The sequence below is a fragment of the Aulostomus chinensis genome, chromosome 4 (assembly GCF_037954235.1).
Source record: "Aulostomus chinensis isolate RoL2024-O1b breed Wild chromosome 4, RoL_Achi_v1.0, whole genome shotgun sequence".
NCBI classification, from domain to species: domain Eukaryota; kingdom Metazoa; phylum Chordata; class Actinopteri; order Syngnathiformes; family Aulostomidae; genus Aulostomus; species Aulostomus chinensis.
The window spans coordinates 2,928,503-2,949,201 of NC_141323.1; the positions used below are offsets into that span (position 1 = coordinate 2,928,503).

Consider the following 20,699-nt stretch of genomic DNA (forward strand, 5'->3'; position numbering starts at 1 on the left):
TAAAGTCTCCACAGAAACCCCTCACCAAGTGCTTAAGTTGTTTCAAACCCACCAGGAGGAGGACATGCAAGTGTAAAAATAATGTGATTTCCTGTTGCTGCCAGGTGGCGCCGTGACTAATCTGCCCCACAATGTGATGGACTCTTCCTTGGCCCATTCTGTACCCCTCCACCCAGTTTGGTGAAGAATGGCCTCTTGTGTTTTTGTCAAGTTCTACTGACGGACAGATATACAAACTCAGCCTCGGTGGAGTGCTAATTCTAAGCTATGGCGCTAATATTAGCTGCAGCTCCCGCATGGCTCCACAGCTGCACAGGTTAGATGTGTTGCCATGGTAACCACACAGCGTGCCCAGATTCGGCACCTATTGATTGACAATGAATTTACCGTAATGTATGGAACATAGGGGCAGATCGATCAGTGTAAGAATGCATACTGACTTGTCTTTGATAGTGAAACTCTTCTGCTCTTCCAGTGCGTGCACCATGGATGTCAGGAAGAGCTGGTTCTTGATCAGTCTGGACAAGCTTTGGCAGCATTCATCAAGTTCTACCTTCTTGGTATCCTGATCCAAGGTCAGATACAACAACACATCAATGACACACAGCCACACAGCCAAAAGCACTGATACAAATAACAGCAGTTGATGTCGGCATTACCGGACAGATATCGGTGATGCACAACGTCATCAAAGCTTCCGTCTGGACAAGAAGAAGACATGAATGAAGCAGTGGTGACAGAGGAGGGTTGGAGCGGATCACTGACTAGCTTCACTTTACCTCAGGAAAAAAGATTCTGGAGGCAAAATGCTTGTAGTCCAGGAAAGGAATGGTGCCAACATTTTCCATTAGTTCAGCTTTCTCTGTCTGCAAATCAACAAAACCTGTCGGGGACAGTAAAGTGTCAGTAAAAATTAGTCTCAGGGTGAGCAGGGCTGTTAAAAACAAACAAACAAATGATTAAGTGTTGCTTCTGTATGTGTTTATAGAAAAAAAAACTTTTTTTAACATAGCACCACTGATTAAGCAACATGTGAAAAACGGAACGGTTTGAGACTTAAAAAAGGAACTGAATGTGATGTGAAGTGAGGTGCAGTTAACTGTTGATATGCAAGTTGTTAAGCACGGAGTTTAGGGCTGAACATGAGATAAGACTTCTTTGACTTCCTGGACGAATTCTTCCCAGTTTTCAGGGCAGATTGTGACACACGGTGCCCGCCAAGGCTGGGACCACAAAATGAGGATGGACAACCTGTTATGACAGGTTTGTGACACAGTACATGACATACAAGTGGTGCCAGTGTCTGATAAGACTTTGTGCTTAAAAGGGGTAGTTCCTATTTTTTTTGGAGTTGAATCCTCTCTGCCACTTACCAATGACAATGAAGATTAGCAGTGTTCCTGCTCTTCAAAAAATAGTAACTATCCCTTAAATAAAATTAGGTATTCTGTGAATAAGCCACGATAAATACTCAAGAAGGGACTGATCAAATTTGAATGAGGGAGCAGAGACCCACGGACACCAGCGCAATGCTAGTTAGCTTTGCAAAATGAATGGTAGTGGGTGGGAAGTGTTAGCCATAAAACACAGTTACACATAGGTTACATACACACAGTTAATCATACTAGGGTTATGTATAGTATTTGTTATGAAATAACAAATTCAAATGAAAAGATGCTGCCATTTTGTTTGGATGAAATGACACTTTAATATGTTTCTAGATCATCATAGAGACATGTGACACACACACACACACACACAAAACGCACCTTGTCTGATGTCATTCCGGATATCAAGCTCCAGGTTTTCCATGAGTTTATTCATCTTAACTGTGAGCTTTTTTTGTTGGCTTCGGTAAAAAATCACCACCACTGAAAGAAGAACACAAGCTTAATTTATCCAAAAAAGAGTGAAGCCAGTGAGCTCGTTCAGGAAGTCAACATGTGCGGATATTTTCTGATCACTACTTAAGTTCTTAATGCAGACACAAGAAGGGAGCGATGAGGTCAGAGACCGGAGACCAAAATGATCTGCTTTGTGATGGATACTTCAAATGTGACTGAAACACAGTTGCGGTGTGTTTGTGAAGGCTGATGGTGAACTGGTGTGTTCTAACCAATGATGATGAAAGGAATCAGCAAAAGGACAAGCAGCGTCAGAAGGAAGAGATGTGAAGATGAATGCTGCAGCGTGATTGTCGTGTCTCCGTACATAATCTGTAACAAAAAACATGAACCACAGGGCATTTAAAAAGGAGAAGTGGTTTAAAAATGGATGCCATTGCCACTCTGAGGACTTTACTGTAAGAAAATCTTCAGTTCATGTCTGCATTACATCACGTGGCTTGCTAACACCTTACCTTTATGTGCCGGAACCTGGTGACAGTTGTTCTAATTTCACAGTTGAAAAAGTCAGTACTGTTACTGGTATCTTTGTCCTCCATGATGCAGCTTTGATTTTCTCCGTGGTGCACACCCCACACCAGCAGCTCCGCCGTGCTCATGTTGAATTCGTCTGCTTTTTTCTGGAACGACAACACAAGGCAAATGATGACCTTTTATGGATTCACGCCCATCGTGCGTGCATGTCTGCTGAGAAGCGCGAATGACCTGTATGGTGATGCGAACCCCATCACCCGTCTTGGTGGATGTGAAAGTTGTGAACACAGGGTCTGGGTAGTAGGTGACTGCTTCATGGCAGGCCAGCGATTGATTGGCTACTTTCAGAAACACAGTGCTGTTGAAAACCCCCTGAGTGTTTCCAGCTGCAACTGAGTAGTATGTTAGAGTCTGCAATTAAAACACACACACACACACACACACACACACACACACACACACACACACACACACACACACACACGGAGTCCAGAGATATTTTGTTAATGAAAAATTGGTCGCCAGACAAACTAAAAACACATATGATGTATGACATCATAACAGAACATGATGTGGAGTCATTTCTCAAACATCAAATCAAATATCTCGTAATGTGACACTGTAACACACAACAAATGAGTTTGATTGGTACTTGTGTGTTGGGTCTATGTGTAGCCTACGCTAATGTAGGCTAACATTTACATTTATACTGCACTGGTGTGGCTGCGTTGCACTGCAATTACACTGCCGAAACACTAGTTGGCTACGGTGCGTCTTTGCCGCTGTTTCTTTTTGTAATTCGCACGATGGGAGCTGAAACAGTGAAAATAATTTTGGAATTTGAGCTAATAAATGTTGAACAGCGTTTACTGAAATAAATACAATGTAAAAAAAAAAGAGCTCTGACTAGAGGGAAAATGCAACAGTGTCAACTCAAAGCAGAAGTATGTGTCATGTGTGTCGACCTACTTCAGAGTTGTGGTCTGCAGGAACCCGGATTTTCTGCAGTGAGTGACTGTGCACGATCCCTTCCACATTCTGTAGGAGGGATCCCACAACTGTGAGCTTTCTCTTTCCACTTCAAAACATATAGAGAAGAATTATTACTACATACATACATACATGTATATTAGACCACAATGACTGCTTCATGTGATACAACTTTTGAAAATGTCATCTGATTTATTTATTTGTTTACTTCACTCAAGAATAGATGTCTACTCTCTTCGAATGCGCCTTTAAGCTTAAATGTACATTAAATCTATAGGACCATGCTGAATTCATGGTTTTGCAAACATCTTACAGTTAAATTTGCTTTTTGAAAAACCTCAAAAGAACTATAACAAAACAGGAATAAGTTTGAAAGTCGTGAGAAGTGCTAGAAGAAAGCTCACGTGGTCAGGGTCAAAGGTTATCAAAATCCTTAGGAACAATCGTAAATATTGAGATTTTTTGTTAATGCTGACACCTCACTCCTAACTGCGCTACTGCTCGGCTCAAGTGCCACTTTCAGATGTGGCTTCCAAAAATGGCATGTGGTGACATCGCTTTTGGGAAGTGACTGTCTTTTGCTATCAGATGACCTTCTAACTTGTGAAAAGTGCACTATTACTTCTATGGTTTCCTTAAATAAGTCTGGTCTCAGAGCACCATGACATCAAGAAAATAGCCTGTGATTTTAGCAATGAGATTTCTGATTACAGCCTCTGTCAAATCAAAACATCGGATCAGTGAGTTATGATCATTTGAAACTCATTTCTACTAGAGGAAGTTGATAAAGACATTATCTATTGATGGCATAACTAGCATTGAAAGAGAGCGTGTGAAAGCATTCGGAGTGTACCAGTTCTATGGATTTTAGCCTCCTTGCTAGCACCTCCCATGCTGTGATCACTTGTGGAATTTTTTTGACGCAGATTTCATGAACAAAGTAGGTTTGATGGTTCCACCCACCAGCTCAAGCCAAGGCACTTAGCATTTCTGTTTTTATTTTAAAATGTTAACCCCTGTTAATCTGGAGAGTTCACTGTGATGAGCTAGCTTGTTCAGATCACCTTCATAACAGCAAAACGTGTCTGCCCAACCTGCTGAAAGTGACTTTCTTCTTTCTGACATCGTCTCTCGCTAATATCTATTATATTGTTGGCGTATGATCTCCTGTTGAAGGGACACTACACCTTTTTGGGAAATACACTGTCCTCCGCAGAATCAAACAAGAAGATGGATACCCTGAAACAACAGGTCCACTCATACCTAATCCAGCTGCTGCTTGGTGTCACAGTGGTGCAGGATGGTGCAGACATGTAGGTGATTTCACTGTTGCTGTGGCAACTACCGTCTGGGAGGAGAACACATACATTGACCTTGCCTTTATTATAGGCAGGGGGGATATGGAACATCAGGGTCATGCCAGTGTTGTTCCATACAGGTGATCTAAGAAGAGCAGAAAGAGAGAGAGAAACAGGAAATCTGATTTCTGTCTTCCAAGAAGAAGAACAGCTATTGAGAAAAGGAGCCTGAAATCATTTATAGTAACATTTGCATCATCCTTAAAGCAGAAGCACACAAAGTTTTAGTTTTGAGACCAACAGCTCAGAGAAACCAAGGGTCTGGTTATGAATAGTCAGATTAAAGGAACAGTGTGTAGGATTGAGAGGGCTCTTTTCGTAGAACCTGAGTACTAAACTCTTATAGTTGTAGTTGATCATGCACTAAACAAAACATAGTTATTTTGATTGGTGCATAATCAACTGAAACTAAAAGAATATTAGAATTTTCATTTGTTTAGAATGACGAGGGCCGGGTTAAACCAAGAGAGGTCAAACTAATCAGAAAGTAAGTCTTAAAATTATTTGCCTGGCTTGAACAAATCCACCTCATGATGTAGTGACTTTGTTGTTATTTCGATCAGTTTATTTCAGTTAAATCACAGTAAACTCTAAGTCTAAACCTCTGAGTATGGCAATGTCAGCCATGGTTGATGAGGACATAAAACAGAAAGAACAGTGTTATCTGCAAAAAGAGAAGTAACCTTGAATAAAAACAAAAAAAACAACAACTAATGTTTTAGAAAGCAAAAAAAATAGATCATGTGCAAATTGTCATGCAGGTCACCAGAGATTCTCCTTAAGTGATACTTTGTGGAAAAAGTGTATTTTACCTTTTAAGTATTCACAAATAGGTGTCTAGGGCCCACAAGGATGTTTTCCCGCCGCTGCATCACTTCTTTGTGATTCCATGCATATTTAGCTTCAAGCTAACGCCGCCCCATAGCCACCTAAAAACACTGGTTTACAAACCCTCAAGCCCATCACCCGTTTCAAGTCCGGCCTTATTGACAGTAATCCACAGAAAATTTGATTGGAGTTTTTGAGAAACAAAAAATGATTACACTTCTGGTTGAGCAGAATCGTGAATGAACCGGAAGTGGAATAGTTAATTTGTTTGGAGATCAAATCAAAGTATGTGTGGATTCCTGAGCTGGATAAAGAATTGGATTATACTCTCAAATGTTGGAATGAACTACCAAACTCCATAGGATCCGCAGAATCCCTTTATACTGGGATGGATGGATGGATGAATGAATGAATTATTGGTTGTGGTTAAATTCTATTAAGGAAGAAAAAACTGGCACTTCTGCCACTAGATGGCAGCACCTGCAGCCAATCAAACTTGAAGCCCTTTGTCATACTTGCGTAAGGTAAGTTAAGGTTTTTCCCTCCAGTCTACATTCTTGCTTCTGATGTATGTCACTTTGGGCACAAGTGTCTGCCAAATAAAAATGTAGAATACTGGACGATGCACAAATGATTTTGGATAGCTTTGCTGTTGTTTGTAGTTGGTAGCATTAGGACACCATTAGCTTCAAGCTAAATATACTCAAGACACCTATTTGTATGAGTACTTAAAAGTCAAAATACACTGTTTGGATCGAGTATCGTTTTAAGGGAGAGGTGAGGTGATGGGCTACGGTCTTCAATTTGACCATTAAATTTCACTGAAACTTGCGCACTACTACTTTAACTGCAGATTGACACACTGGCTGAAAAAAAAAACCAACACTATTCCAGTAAAGTGAAACGGCAGTGATGTTACAGTCCAGAAGTGTACTCACTCTTGTGGTATACAGTACATGTCTGTCTGGATCCTCACTCTGGTCACGTCACTGAGGTTAGAACCTGATAACACTGCGTTGTTTTTGCCATAGAAAGACACGATACTGGGCTCGATGGAGAAGATCTCTGGCTTCTGGCAGTAAAACACAGATGTAAAAAGCGCTATCTTCTTGACATGCAGCCAACCTCAAACAGATGTTGAAGAATCAGTGTGAGAGGAGAGTCCGACTCACAGCAATGTTCATCTCTGACTTCATCCTTTCACAAACACTACCCTGCAAGAGGAAGGATGGGAAACAAATTCAGCAGGTTCACTGCAGAACTTCAAAACTACGGCGAGGGACATTTTTGGACATTGTACTCATTGGTTGTCCTATAATGACATGAGAGTTGAAACTCAGCAAGCGAGCACATGTTCAGTAGAATTTAGATGGGGTCCAGCTAAGGTTAGCTTAGCAAAAACACCGGCCTTACTTTGTCAAAGGGTATTTCATAACTAAATTGGACTGTGTTTGTGTCTACACTCTTAACAAAGCAATTACAGGCTGCACGTCACCCATCTTGACTATCAATATTGTCAACAAGATGGTGAAGTGACTCTGTTTGCTAGCGTATTATGATTTATTTGACATAATGTCCACATTGTTGGGCAGCACGGTGGTGCAGTGGTTAGCACTGTCGCCTCACAGCAAGAAGGTTCTGGGATCTTTCTGTGTGAGTCTGCATGTTCTCCCTGTTCCTGTGTGGGTTCTCTCCAAAGACATCAAGAGGGGACTAGGCTGATTGATACTCGAAATTGACCGTAGGTGTGACTGTGAGTGTGAATGGTTGTCTGTCTATATGTGTTGGCCCTGCGATGGACTGGCGACCAGTCCAGGGTGAACCCCGCCTCTCGACTGTAGCCCACCCACGACCCTTAATAGGAATAAGCGGACGACAATTGACAATGGATGGTCCAAATTGTTGCTACTTCTTAATATTCTGATGTTGATTTTAGTTAATTTATACACAGTTCAAGCTAAAATACTGATGTTTAGAAAGATAAAAAAAGACAATTTGGCTCAATCATCATTGACACAGTTAAATCGGTCATTGCGTTTTCACGACGTCAAAGCTAGGCTAACCAAGGATCTATAAATATATTTTAATTTCTTAGGGCTCCATTCAGCAATGACAAAAGTATTTTAAAAATACTGCTTATTTGTTGTCCATAAAATTATCAGCAATATTTATGTCGTCACATTTACATCAGGGGTGTAGCACGGGCCAGGGAAGAAACCCTCTTCTTTTACCTTGGCTTTGGTGATGTTTGTTACCTTTGCCAATGTGATCACCTGCTTTGGCTTGTCTGTCAGCAGGATAACTAAACTGTGAATGGATTATAATCAATTTAGTAGGATGATAGAATTTCAACTGATTTTTTAAACTGATTATTAGATATTGGATTTTTTTTTCCACTGTTTCCAGTATGGGAAGGCAACCTGAATAGCTGTCTTTAAACAATCATTTCTAGTGACATTCAGCAGGTGAAGAAGTGTCAGAAAAACAAATATTTGATTAAAATATGGATGAGTGCATTGTTACATTTGTTACTCCTGCAGAAGCCCAGGAACAGCCGTTTTTGGTCCAGGCACATCCAACCTTGATGCACTGCTGACATCTGGAGAGGAAAAAAAATACACCCCTTATGTTGACAAATTTTTATATATGAGTGGTTTTGTCGGCTATATAACACTGGGTGCTTTTACTAAGTGTTTTAAATACTGAAAAAAATAATTCTAGTTTTGCTACAAGGTATTTCATTGGATTTCTCAGAAATGTTAACCGACTCACAGAATGGAAGTAGTTGGTCCTATGATGTCAGGGCATGGCATCAGCTTGACTTGTTCCAACAACTCTATCTTCCCAAGCATAATTTTCACTGACACAGTCAGACCTGTTATTTTAGAATTAAAAAAAAGAATGACATGTTTCAAATCTTATTTTAATTGTGGCATGGTGAAAGTTTTCAGTAGACCATTTCTTTATCCGCGTTTTCTTTTCTTGCTAGCAGAAAGACTGCTATCATATTTGTTTATAATGGTTATATTTATTAAGAATTACTCACCTTCCTTGGGAAGCCTGCTATTTAAAAGGTTGCAGGTGCATTTTGGGAACTGCAGGGATGGAATTTCCCAGCTACAAAGCTCATCAGAGCGTCCAGTAATCTGGCAGGTTAAGTTGGAGGCCTTCTGACCCATAGTGAAGTGCAGGCTCATGTCAAGAGTGATCTGAGAAAAGTCAGGATATGAGTGTGGTTAAAGCAATACTTCACCCAAAAATGATCATTTGGTTTTTTTTGTACCCCCACTGTTAGAAACCTTGAATTCATGAAGATTTTTTTTTTTTTTAACCTGCATGATGTCTGGATGAATCCAGAATTCAGAAAACACTGCCATCAAACTTTCTAGTTGTCAGTCTACATAAGGTTCAAACAAAAATACGTGGCTAGTGTTTTCTGAGTTATGGATTTTTTTTAAGAGGTCGTGCTGGGGAAAAAAAAAACGATTAATTCATGACATCAAACGGTGAGTGATTGATGAGTAAATGATTAAATCAATGACAATCACTCAAAAGCTTGTAAATGATGCGTACCTGGCCACTGCTTTGTTCGTCAACTGTGTAAGAAACCATCTTCCTTTGGTAATCCTCAGGAATAGACAGCCAATTGGAGTCCTGGCATTCATCGGCAAATGCGCACCTACAAGGAGAAAGTTCTATCGCCGTCAAGTTTCTAACTGGAGCTGTCAGGTACCGTTGGTGTGATGCTTTCGTACCTTTTTGTGGTGTCACACCAGACACACTGGGGATCCCATGAAGACCAGCAGTCCTGCAGGCTTTTGTATGTGCTGCACTTCGACACAGCTACACGCTTCACCTGCAACACAACACAAACACTCAGCCACATTATGATGTAGATACTGACAGATGTTTAGAAACTCACCGGACACATACCTGGTTTTTTAACACCAGAAACACATGTCTATGATCCACTTCATCCAGATACATGTTAGGGAACACTTTGCGGTCGTCATCAGCCCTGTACAGCACGATGGGACAGGCTGTGTGATAGTTGTTGTCGACAGCCACCTGATGACAGGAAAGCGGCTTCAGTTTTGTTTACGCAACACAGAGGTTAGCAAACAGGCAAAATAGGAACTGCAGAAAAGAATTATAAAACAGGTTTTTCATCCATCCTGTGACATTAAAATTGGAAGAGCAACATTTGTATGCTTGCACGACTTGCTTGCTCTTGGAAGGTTGTCTTGGCTTCTTAATAATGCCGGAAATAATATCCTTTCGTTTAATTTAGCTAAAACATCAGTGGATTTATCCCTTTAACAACACTGTAGCTGCTTCCAGCAATAAGCAGCACAACTAAGAGTCCAGTCTGCTGCAAATATTTTCATGATAAGGCTGTTTTTAAAACATATGAACTCAGTGAGTTCCCGGACAACTGCTGCGAAAGCGAAAACATGAGAACATTATCGCCATCCATGTGCTGGGCTAGAGCTTCATTTCCTGGTACGTCTGAGTTTGTGGCAGCCCTTTGAGGTCAAGCTAATGACGCGCTGTTTAGGTTCTTGCATGCAAGTCGCCCTTTAATACCACTAAGAGCCCACAGCTGACAACTCTGCACATCATGTCATGTACAAAGTGCTGCTCTACTGTTGACCAACTGTCCTGTTTGATGATGCCCACGTCTTGACATTCTTCTTTCCTCCCTTAATTCAAGAGAGTCGTACGGCAGTTTGAGAGCATGATTTCTTGATTTCATGTTCAGAGTTTGCTATATTTTCCCTCAAAACCCTACTGTTTCTGCTTGTTTGAGAAGCCAGTGACCAATGAAATGATTCCTGCCTCCTCCCATGTTAGCTTGGCTTCTTGGAGTGTCCAGAATGGGCGGATAGTCTTAAGCCCTCTTTGGGTTCAAGCAAAGGCTATTTGAGTGCGAGGGCGGGTTTTTGAGGAGTATAGTGCACAATATGAATATGAAAAAACATAATAGGGTCTTCGCCTGAAGTACCTTCAGGCTCAGGCCTTAATTATTTAACCATTCTCTCAGACTGCTATACCACACTCTCGCATAAAGATAGGAAAATAGCTCCATACCCTCCCCTACTCTATCACACTGCCTCAACCACTCCCATCCATTTTCTACCTCTTATCCTGTTAAGGGTGGCGGGGGGTGGAGCCTATCCCAGCAGCCTTTGGGTGAGAGGTTCACCCTGGACGGGTCACCAGTCCATCACAGGGCCACTGTCTCAAAACATCAACATGCTGATAATTATGCACTCGACCACCTCTTTTTACGTAGGGTCAACTCAGCCATGGATGGTCAGATGAACAGAAGCGCAATTGCTATTTAACAATATGGCCGCTGGTGAACTGCATCGACTGGGAACTGGCAAACACTTGTGCATTACAGTAGCTAGGGTTTCACTTCAGATTAGCTTTTTGAATAGTAACTCTAAGTTGATGAAATATGATGTAGTAGCACAGTATACATTCAAAAACGGCACAAGTGCTAGTTGCTGGGGGTGTGGGGCTTCCTGTTAGTCTAAATGTGCACTTCTGACTTCTTAAAGGCCAGTAATTTACTTTTGAGTTAACAAAAGTTCTTTTGAGGGACAACTCTTCACATAAGTCCCTCGAAGGACAGAACTGTTCTTGTCTGGTGCTTCCTTTTCCAGGTCTTTGTTGTGGACGGTTTCAACAGCGGGCGCTAGAAACCAGGAGGCTGTTGTGTTTTGGCGTAAGTTCGCATTGTCGTAATGTTGCAGTCCTGCAGTGTTTAGAGACACCTGGTCAGCCTCTCTGTTACAGGGATAGTTCACCCAAAAATGAAAATTCATGGCATCTGTGACATTTTTCAAACCACCTCTTCATGATGAGGCTTCGGGACACTTGGATTACTTTGGATGAGCAGTGCGGGGCCATTTGGCGGTTTTACACTGTTATTTTAGTATAAACATTTGAAAATTGCTCACCATTCACTTCAGTTGTTTCCAAGATTACTGAAATACCTTCATGTGAAACTACAGCTGGGTTTGGTGGACTGAAAAGCTTCTCACGCACTACCATCACCATGGGGGTGAGTAGATCGTGGCTGAATCCTTCATTTTTGGGTGAATTATCCCTCAAAAGCAACATAAGATTATTTGGCCTTTACATTCTCAAAAATAGAATGTGATCAATGTTTTTTTTAATTTATATATATATATATATATATATATTTTTTTTTTTTATGTGTGTGTGTTAATTTCAAATGCAAATGATTACTGCAGCATGTTCCACTTTTACAGAAAAGCAACAATTCCAACACTTTGGAGATTCAAGTCATTCTGAAAGCGTGTTCAGGTGTGACTGTGACCCCAGACTGATATCTGGTTCCTGAATGATGTTAGTGCCAGGGTGGAAGGAGAGATGATGCGATGTAGAAGTGACAGGGGGGATTAAGGAGAACAGAAAGCGAGTCAATCTCAGAGACATAGCGGATATCTGATGGGCTTTTTTTTTTTTTGTAATTCTTTTTTTTTTTTTTATATAGGTTTACACTCACCTTTATGAGCTGCCCATCTCCTGACCCAATGAAAAAAACCACCCAGGTCTTGTGTCTCACAGCCAGCACGGAGGTCATGTAGTTCTGCTTGAAAAGCACCTTCTTTGGCTCAAGCTTCTTCGGCGTCTCCTTCTGAATTTGGCGTGAAACATTTCAGGTTGGAAACAGCAGCACTCAGCCATACAGTTAAAGCAGAGCTGTACAGAAAATTAAGCTATTTTGAATGGTTTGTCCTTCTTTTTTTTTTTTTTTGTCCAAGCAGCAAAGTGAAATATTTGCTTGACTCCAGGTATCAGCTGATAGGATCAGCAGAAAAAAAAGACAAAAGAAGCAATTTGAACACTTTGGACTTGATTAGATTATGATCACATATGAATCATTGTTTTTTTTCCTCAAACTAAAAAAAATAAATATTCCATTTCTTTTGTTGTTTTCTTTCGATTTTCTGCTTTTTTTTTTGGTCTTTGGGTTAGTTAAAGTACAAAAGAAGCAATTTAAAAACATCCCTTTAGCTTCTGGGAAACCATTTTTTAAGCATTTTTGACCATCAAAAATGAAATGATTACTCATGTAAAATCAGGGTGAAATTCACGTTGTTCAAAATTTACATTTTGAAGTTTGATTTTGTTACCGAGAAATCATGTGTATACAAGCTCACACTTTAGAACTCTTGGGAATAATTATTCAAGCTATTACAAGAATTAAATTAATGATATTGTAAAATCTATGAGTATCAATTAGTGCAGACTGAGCTGATCCATGGCCTCTTGGCCTGATATTCGACTGACACGCAGACACCCACCACAGTTAGTTCTTCGCTGCGGGAGCTGTAGAAGTCCGGATCCTTGTCGCTGTGTCCGGAGAGATCCGCACTGACGTCAAACAGGATCAGCTCGGTGTTTTTTTGTGTTTCGTCCGTGCTGAATACGCCGCTCCAGAGATGCGGCGGTCCGTCCGGGACCCTGGAGGCGGCCAGCAGGCGGCTGAAATTCCTCCCGGGTATCTCGAGAGTCGCTCCCCGCAGTGACTTCATGGTATCGACCTTACTCGTTTTACTCTCAAGCCAAATGAGACGAACTCTGTTGTTGTCTTGGGGACCTGAACGCACGTTGGACAACAAATAGATGACGAAACCGATCTGGAACCCGTCCACGAACTCCACGCTGCCTTTACTGTTGAACTTAGCGTTCGAACCCTCTGCAGTGAAGGAGAAGACACCTTCTTTCTGGATGTTGTTTGTGGCATGAAGATACAGCAGTCCTACCCCGGAGGAGCAGGGGTTCTCCGATAACTTGTCTTTGTCCTGCTGTATCGCTGTCAGAATTAAAGTGTCGGTTGTTGTCTGTCCCGGGTTCACCAAAAACGCCAGGGACGCGGTGCCGCGCTCAAACGGACCAACAAGGACGTGCTCTCTGTACAGCACGTTGGAGACGTTGGCCAAGTCCAGCAGCTCACAGTAGCCGCACTTGTTGTCGGTCACGCCGCAGCTGATCAGGGTACCATTCTCCACAAACGGCAATAATACGTTGACACTGAAGGTTACGTTCCATTTCTCTGTCTCGGGAACCCGGTAAAATAATCCATTTCCGTTCTCTAATGCCAGAGTTCCTCTCTGGCTCACAGTCTGGACCAGAGTCAGGTTGCGGCTCAGCTGGTACAGCTTCTTGTCCGTTGAGACGTAAACATTGTCCTTGGCCACGGTGAAGTGACGCACGTCTCCATCAAATTCGAAACCTTCATCGCGCCCCAGGCACAAACCCGTTCCTCCCCAGAAGATCAAAACTAGACTCGGTAGCAGGAGCATCTTCTTGCTGTGGTGACAACAAGCGAGAGCTCATTCTTTAACGGGCTGCGTGGATGCTGCTTGATCTGCGCTCAGCCACGGTGAGGCTGGAGTCGCGCGTAAAGGCGCAGGACTCGGCGGTAGAGAGAAGAAGCGATGAGAGTGAAAGGATGCGCGCCCGGCGAAACCGCTTGGCGTTTAAATTAGTTCTGAGAAGTAAAGTTATGATCCTTTTTAGTTTTCATTTTAACACAGTCCGCACAGTTTTGGTCCAACCCAAAATATGTGTCCAAAATACAATCCAGCTGGACGGGAGCCCGCAGTGATGCTGCTCCTGTAAGTTCACCTCACTTCTGCAAACTGAACTTTAGTGGTAAAACAGGAAGCGAGTAAGAAGAAGACAACTATGCATTAGAAATATACGGTGGCCTGGAAGTGCAAAACAACATTACAAAATGTGAAACAAAGCTTGAGACAAATTTACATTTGAGAAAACAGTTTTACGTATCAAAAAAATTAAACACTGAAAACAAATTTACAAGTGGCGAAACACTTTTACAAGTCCCAAAACAAATTTACAAATAAAATTTCAACCGGAAAAGGAATGTACCAGCTCCTGGGCTGAATGGGGTGATTAGCGGAAGCGGCTAGTTCAAGGTTTTGTTGCTAATGGAGGAAGGACAGCGCTCGAGGGATATTTTGCCCATTTTGTGGCCAACATATGAGCCAGTTGACCCAGTTTTGTTGTTTTATAAGGCAGGGACCAGGTGGAGGGACCAGATATTCTACAGCAGAGCATAAAGTATTTTAATGAGGGACACATGTACACCGTGATTGTGGACATGATGTCATCCTTACACGGTGTTCACATCAGCGACCAAACGAACAACAAAACCGAGCCAACTGGCTCATATGTTGGCTACAAAACAGGCAAAACATCCCTCGAGCGCTGTCCTTCCTCCAGCGGTAACAAAACCTTGAACTAGCCGCTTCTGCTAATCACCCCATTCAGCCCAGGAGCTGGTACATTCCTTTTCCAGTTCAAATTTTATTTGTAAATTTGTTTTGGGACTTGTAAAAGTGTTTCGCCACTTGTAAATTTGTGTCCAGTGTTTGTAAATGTGTTTTGTTGATTTAATTTTTTTACAATACGTAAAACTGTTTTCTTAAAGTGTTTCATACTTTATAATGTTGTGTTGCACTTCCAGGCCACCGTAGCAGCAATACGCCACTAGAAATATAAAAGCAATTGTTAAAACTGAAAACTGCTGCAAAAGCTCCATCTGGTGGACTTCACAAGCATCACAGAACTAACATAAGATAATTGAGCCTTTTTTATTATGGAAGTTAAACTGTATCAAATTATCGGGTAGGTACTATTGAATAGAAGGGTTTGTGTTTTTTTATTCGTGGAAGTTGTGGACCATGATGATGATGATGAACATAAACAACAAAAACTATGGTAATAATAATAATAATAATAATAATATGCAATTTTTTAATCAATCAATGACCTTTTATGACTAAAGAGGAAAATCTATGATGAGCTATAAAAAGAAAAGATCATTCTGAAAGACTAGAACCAAGAATAAAGAGTAAAGATAGTTTCAATCTGATTGTTATAGATAAAATTCCAATAATTAAGGGTTGTTGTTTTATTTGTAAAAGAAAGCTTCATCTGAGGGTACTTCTTCCAACTCGGGAACAGTGGGACAACAACACATCATCTCCTGCACTTGTGGATTTGCTACCCGGCACATGGACCCTCTCTCTGCAGAGATGCAAATTAGCAACAGAGAAATACAGCACTGGCTCTATTATCACTTGAAGCAGGCCCCAGTTTCAGAGAACAAAATACGGACTGACTGATCTTTGAGGAAACCAGGCCATTAATGTCATGGCCACAGATGAACAAATAGACCTTTGATGTGGCCAGTTCTCCCCACATTGGCAGATAATACACTCATTCACATGAGTGCAGAGCAGGGATGCTGGAAGTCACTGAGAGTTGGGGGGGCTGAGAAACGCTCCGACGATGATGACTCACCACAACCAACCTGCATTAGACCTACAGAATTTTTTGAACATAAATAGTGCATAATTCTCAACTCGGGTGCATGAATGTGCTACATTAAATCACACATGAAAAGCAAATATTTGTCAGAATGTCTTTAATTAAGACCTATTTCATTTCACACACAATGGATTGATTAGGCAATGTTATAAAAAAAAAAAGTAATGGGCTATAAGGCTAACTGATTTGACAGTTTCTACCAAACAATAAAAAGGCAAACTCCTCGCTCCGAACTCCAAAGCCTCATTTAAAGCCCCCCCCCCCAAATAGACCTTTGATGTGGCCAGTTCTCCCCACATTGGCAGATAATACACTCATTCACATGAGTGCAGAGCAGGGATGCTGGAAACCCCCCCCCCCCCCCCCCCCCCCAAAAATGCATTTTTTTTTTGCATTGTAAGTTTGACATCTCATCTCTGGAGCCCCCCAGCACCCCACACTTCCAGCATCCATGGTGCAGAGCAGTTTTCCAATTTGTTAGGAATATTTGCTGGAAAAATTTTGTTTTGTCAGAAGTGGGATTTGAGCCCACAGCTCCAGAAGAGGCTGTAACCCGAATACAACACCTGAAACTGCTGACCTGACAGAGTCTACAAGAGAATGACCACAAAAAATAGCAAATTAATTGGCAAAGTACAATTATTTATGCCAAAAAGCTATAGTTCCTCCATGCGTCTGCGAAAAACCCTCTGTTGCCTCAACGGGAGAGGACGAATTGTGGCAAAAGAGAGGGCTTCACCAGTGCAACACAGATGTTGAATAATCATATTTTTATAGGCCATCCTGACAGAAACTTGAAACTCTAGACTGCAATATGAACTGAATTAATTCATTGGTAAAGTAGAATTGTTCCCAAAGGCACTACTGGCTCCTGAGTTGTTGTATTTATGGTTAACATTGAATACACAGTCTTTGTACATGGCAGTAAGACATGAATTTCATTTTTCTAAAGGACAAGTTACGTATCATAACATTAGAACTACATAATGTCTCTTTTTCAGTATGTTACATGTGACACATTCCCAACAGAAAGGTCCCACCGAGATTTGAACTCGGATCGCTGGATTCAGAGTCCAGAGTGCTCACCATTACACCATGGAACCAAACACAAAGATGTACTTCCTCAAAATACAACTTGACATTGCCTGCAATACAAACTGTTGCTATTGGGGAGTTCATCTTGCTGTTGTTCCAGACTGCATTGCCAAAAGAAACATGAACCACAAGGAAATCATGGAACTCCAGTTTTATTCACGACTATCAAACTACATCCTATGACCTGTGAGCACAGACCGGGCGCACCATCCTTCATTTATCAGGTAAATACCACTTCAACAAACATGCCACATAATTATCCATCCATTTTCTTCTGCTTGTCCTGTTAAGGGTCACGGGGGGGGGGGGGGGGGGGGGGGCGGGGGGGCCTGCGGCTTACAGGCGCCAGGCCGGTTTCACCCTAACCAGGTACCCAGTCCATGGCAGGGCCAACTCATATAGACAGCCACCCAGTCACACTAACAGTCATACCTACGGTCAATTTAAAGTGGTTCCTTGTTAATTGCGGTAGTAACATTCTAATAATAACCCGCAATAGGCGAAATCCGCGAGGTAGTCAGCGTTATTTTTTACAATTATTATAGATGTTTTAAAGCTGTAAAACCCCTCACTACACACTTTATACACTTTTCTCAGACAGGCATGAACGTTTTCACACTTTTTTCTCTTGTTTTAACACTCTCAACGTTCAAACCTTCGTAGAAAATAGAGAACTCCACATCAGTATCATTAAAAACCAGCTGCCACATAACTTCTACCTTCCTTTGGCATGTCCAGAAGTCCAACTTTTTGTGCGATAGTTAGCAACTTCCTCTGCCTTTTGGGTGCTACCGCAGATGCCTTTGACGAGCAGAAAGTTTCGTCGACATTGTGGGGTTTGTTGGGGAGAAAACTTAGAAAAATACAGTCCAGCACTTCAGAGTCACACTGCTAGCAATCGAGGATTTATGTAAATTTGGCAAACAGAATGCATTCTGTACTGCACAGGACACAGGGCAGGGAGGACATTGATTGACAATGGTCTAAAGCCAATCAGGACACAGAACAAAACAAAACAAAACAAAAAAGGCATGCAAAATTGCACTAAAAATATCCACAAAAACAGAAAGGCTCTGAAAGGTGGACCGCATTATAGTGAGGAACCACTGTATCCAATTAACCTAGTCCCCATTTGCATGTCTTTGGACCGCAGGAGGTAGCCCGAGTACCCAGAGAGAACCCATGCAGGAACAAGGAGAACATGCAGACTCCACTAACAAAAGATCCCGTGCCTGAGCCAGGACTCAAACCCAGAACCTTCTTTCTGTGAGGCAACAGTGCTAACGACTGCACTACCATTCTTCCTGCCACATAATTATGTTACCAGAATTTCTCTCACTGAAAAACCCGCCAGACTGATGTCTTAGACATGAAAAATTCTCCAAAACCCAAACACACAGTTGGAGTCAATGGATAAAAGGTTAACCAGGAAGAATCCTGTTCCTGAACCATGTATGGAATAATATCCACTGTAAAACTATGCAATTCCTGTGTGCTAAATACACACGGGGGCATGGGTCTACACTTCACTGCGATGATAAATGAGAGCCAAGGATGACGGAGGAAAGAAGGATCCAGTTGGAGATCTCCAACATACAGATGACATATTATGAGTTTTCTGTTTGACATGAAGGAACTCAGAGGTTCATAACATCACTTGTTTGTGGTGCCTTGCACCATGCTGAGAGCATCACATCGTTATCTACAGAGAAACACAGTACATCTTCTGAAGGCTTGGACTCGGATCACTGGATTCAAAGTCCAGAGTTCTAACAGTTACACCAGGGCATCTGTGCTTTACTTATCGTGTAAAAAGGACCATAGTAGTCATCTGGTTTTAATTTTCACAAAAATATATGGTTTGGAATGTTTAGACTGTGACGCTATGCTCTTATTTGAAGGGGCAAGGGATGTGAAATATCCCAAACCTGTGACATCAGAGCGCTCACTTTGATCTCAGTGTCCTGACTTTGTGGGTCCTTCCTTTGATCTTAAAATACTTGTGCTTTTTATTGGCATAACTTTGAATTTGCATGCAAAAAGAGAATCACAGTAAATTTAAATCCATCAGATAGTGTTTATTTCGAATAATTCAGGCTATTGCACAAATGAAAATTAAAGGAAATATAAAAATTGTTTAAAAAAAACATTCTACACAATTTTTTAAAGCTAAAAAATGAAAGTTCATTTGTAAGTCTAAACATATTTAAGATATTTTTCACACACTTGTCTGTCTCCAGTGATAATAATCCTTTATCTGTCACATAAAGTCCATTATATGTAAATTCATTGTTATGCAAATTAACTGATGATGTCATCGAGCAAAGTCTGGCTACCATTCAGACAGCCAATAGCTGCTCTCCGGGAATGGGAAACAATTGTTCCCACCGCAAGAATACAGTTTAGCCAAAGGTTTGTCAAAAACATTGCATTGAATGTTCATAGCAAAATTAGCATTCAATGAACAGTGGGTAACAGAATAAATACTTGAGGTTTTTACTGGCATAACTTTCAACTTGCATGCAAAAAGAGAATCACAGTCAATTTAAATCCAGCAGAGTTTTTATTTTTTAAAAATCAGACAATTTCACAAATGAATATTAAAAGAAAAAATGGTTTAAAAAAACCCATTCTACACTCTAAAGCATTTAAAAGTTTATTTTAAGGTTTTAAGGGTGGTGGTGAGGAGGAGACCCTGATCCTCCCTGTCGTCACTGCCATGATTTTCTTCTTTGGGTGCTGTGGTTCTTCTGATAAAGGGCGGCATGATGTTTGCTGTATTAGACTCCACTAAATATTTTCCTTGGGATGCCACAATATCCTCTTCAGGACTCCATCTTCCCTGGCATTGGTGACACAAGGCTTTCTTCTGGTGCCTCATTACTTCAAGTAGAGGACCCTATCATCCTTCTGCCCAATGGTGTGGCTATGTATCCCACAGAGGACGCTGTGATCCTTCCTCACATCAGTGCCACAACTTTTCACGTAAGGAACAGCATAAGCTTTCTTGTAATGTTTTGGATCTGTCCTGGACAATGTGTCGTAAACTCTCCTGTGGTAGCAGAATTCAGGTTCAGGGGTTGTCCACTGGATCTAATTCTGCCTGGCACCACAGTTCTAGGCACGCCTGGCAAAGTAATTATTTTGCAGTGAAACCTCGTTCCTCTGAGCAGGAATTGGCCTCCAGACCAAGTCCTCCCTGGCACCGTAGTTGCTGCAATGCTGCCCAAATGGATTGTTGAGAGTGTAATTGGTCCTTGGGGCAGGGGATGGCTCCCATATCATGTCCATCACTTCATTACTTGCACCATAGTACCCACAAACGTCCTACCAAGCTTGGTAAAATAGTTGTCTTCAAGAGCAACTCTGGTGCTTGGGGCAGGGGTTGGCCTCCAGATCCTGTTCTCCCTGGCACCACGGTTGATGGTGTGCCGATGTATCTCACAGAGGACGCTTTGATCCTTCCTCACATCAGCACCACAATCCTTCACGTAGGGAACAGCACGAGCCCTCTTGTAAAGTTTTGCTCTGTGCTTCCTGCACAGAGCATCAGGATCCGTCCTGGACAATAAGTGGCACACTCTCCTGTGGTAGCAGAATTCAGGTTCAGGGGTTTGCCCCCGGATCTTTTTCTGCCTGGCACCGTGGTTCA

General features: G+C 41.7%; 1 protein-coding gene and 1 non-coding gene across 3 annotated transcripts in view; both read right to left on the bottom strand.

Annotated features, from left to right (window-relative positions):
- Positions 1-14,233, bottom strand: part of plxnc1 (plexin C1) — a 27,357-nt gene extending 13,124 nt beyond the window's left edge. For both annotated transcript variants that reach the window (XM_086201057.1, XM_086201056.1), the window contains exons 1-19: positions 12,898-14,233; positions 12,096-12,227; positions 9,488-9,622; positions 9,310-9,410; positions 9,128-9,233; positions 8,601-8,763; positions 8,327-8,429; positions 8,078-8,153; positions 6,727-6,768; positions 6,493-6,626; positions 4,632-4,811; positions 3,348-3,456; positions 2,610-2,789; positions 2,360-2,524; positions 2,117-2,216; positions 1,770-1,871; positions 780-883; positions 660-701; positions 441-565 (exon numbers count right to left, since the gene is read on the bottom strand). In XM_086201057.1, the coding sequence (XP_086057183.1) occupies positions 441-565; positions 660-701; positions 780-883; positions 1,770-1,871; positions 2,117-2,216; positions 2,360-2,524; positions 2,610-2,789; positions 3,348-3,456; positions 4,632-4,811; positions 6,493-6,626; positions 6,727-6,768; positions 8,078-8,153; positions 8,327-8,429; positions 8,601-8,763; positions 9,128-9,233; positions 9,310-9,410; positions 9,488-9,622; positions 12,096-12,227; positions 12,898-13,899 (3,101 nt within the window). In that variant the 5' untranslated portion in view covers positions 13,900-14,233. The remainder of the gene's footprint in view (positions 1-440; positions 566-659; positions 702-779; positions 884-1,769; positions 1,872-2,116; positions 2,217-2,359; positions 2,525-2,609; positions 2,790-3,347; positions 3,457-4,631; positions 4,812-6,492; positions 6,627-6,726; positions 6,769-8,077; positions 8,154-8,326; positions 8,430-8,600; positions 8,764-9,127; positions 9,234-9,309; positions 9,411-9,487; positions 9,623-12,095; positions 12,228-12,897) is intronic.
- A 2,750-nt stretch (positions 14,234-16,983) lies between these two features.
- Positions 16,984-17,055, bottom strand: trnaq-cug (transfer RNA glutamine (anticodon CUG)). Its single transcript has one exon. It is a non-coding gene; the product is annotated as a tRNA-Gln (tRNA).
- Between the last annotated feature and the right edge of the window lie 3,644 nt (positions 17,056-20,699).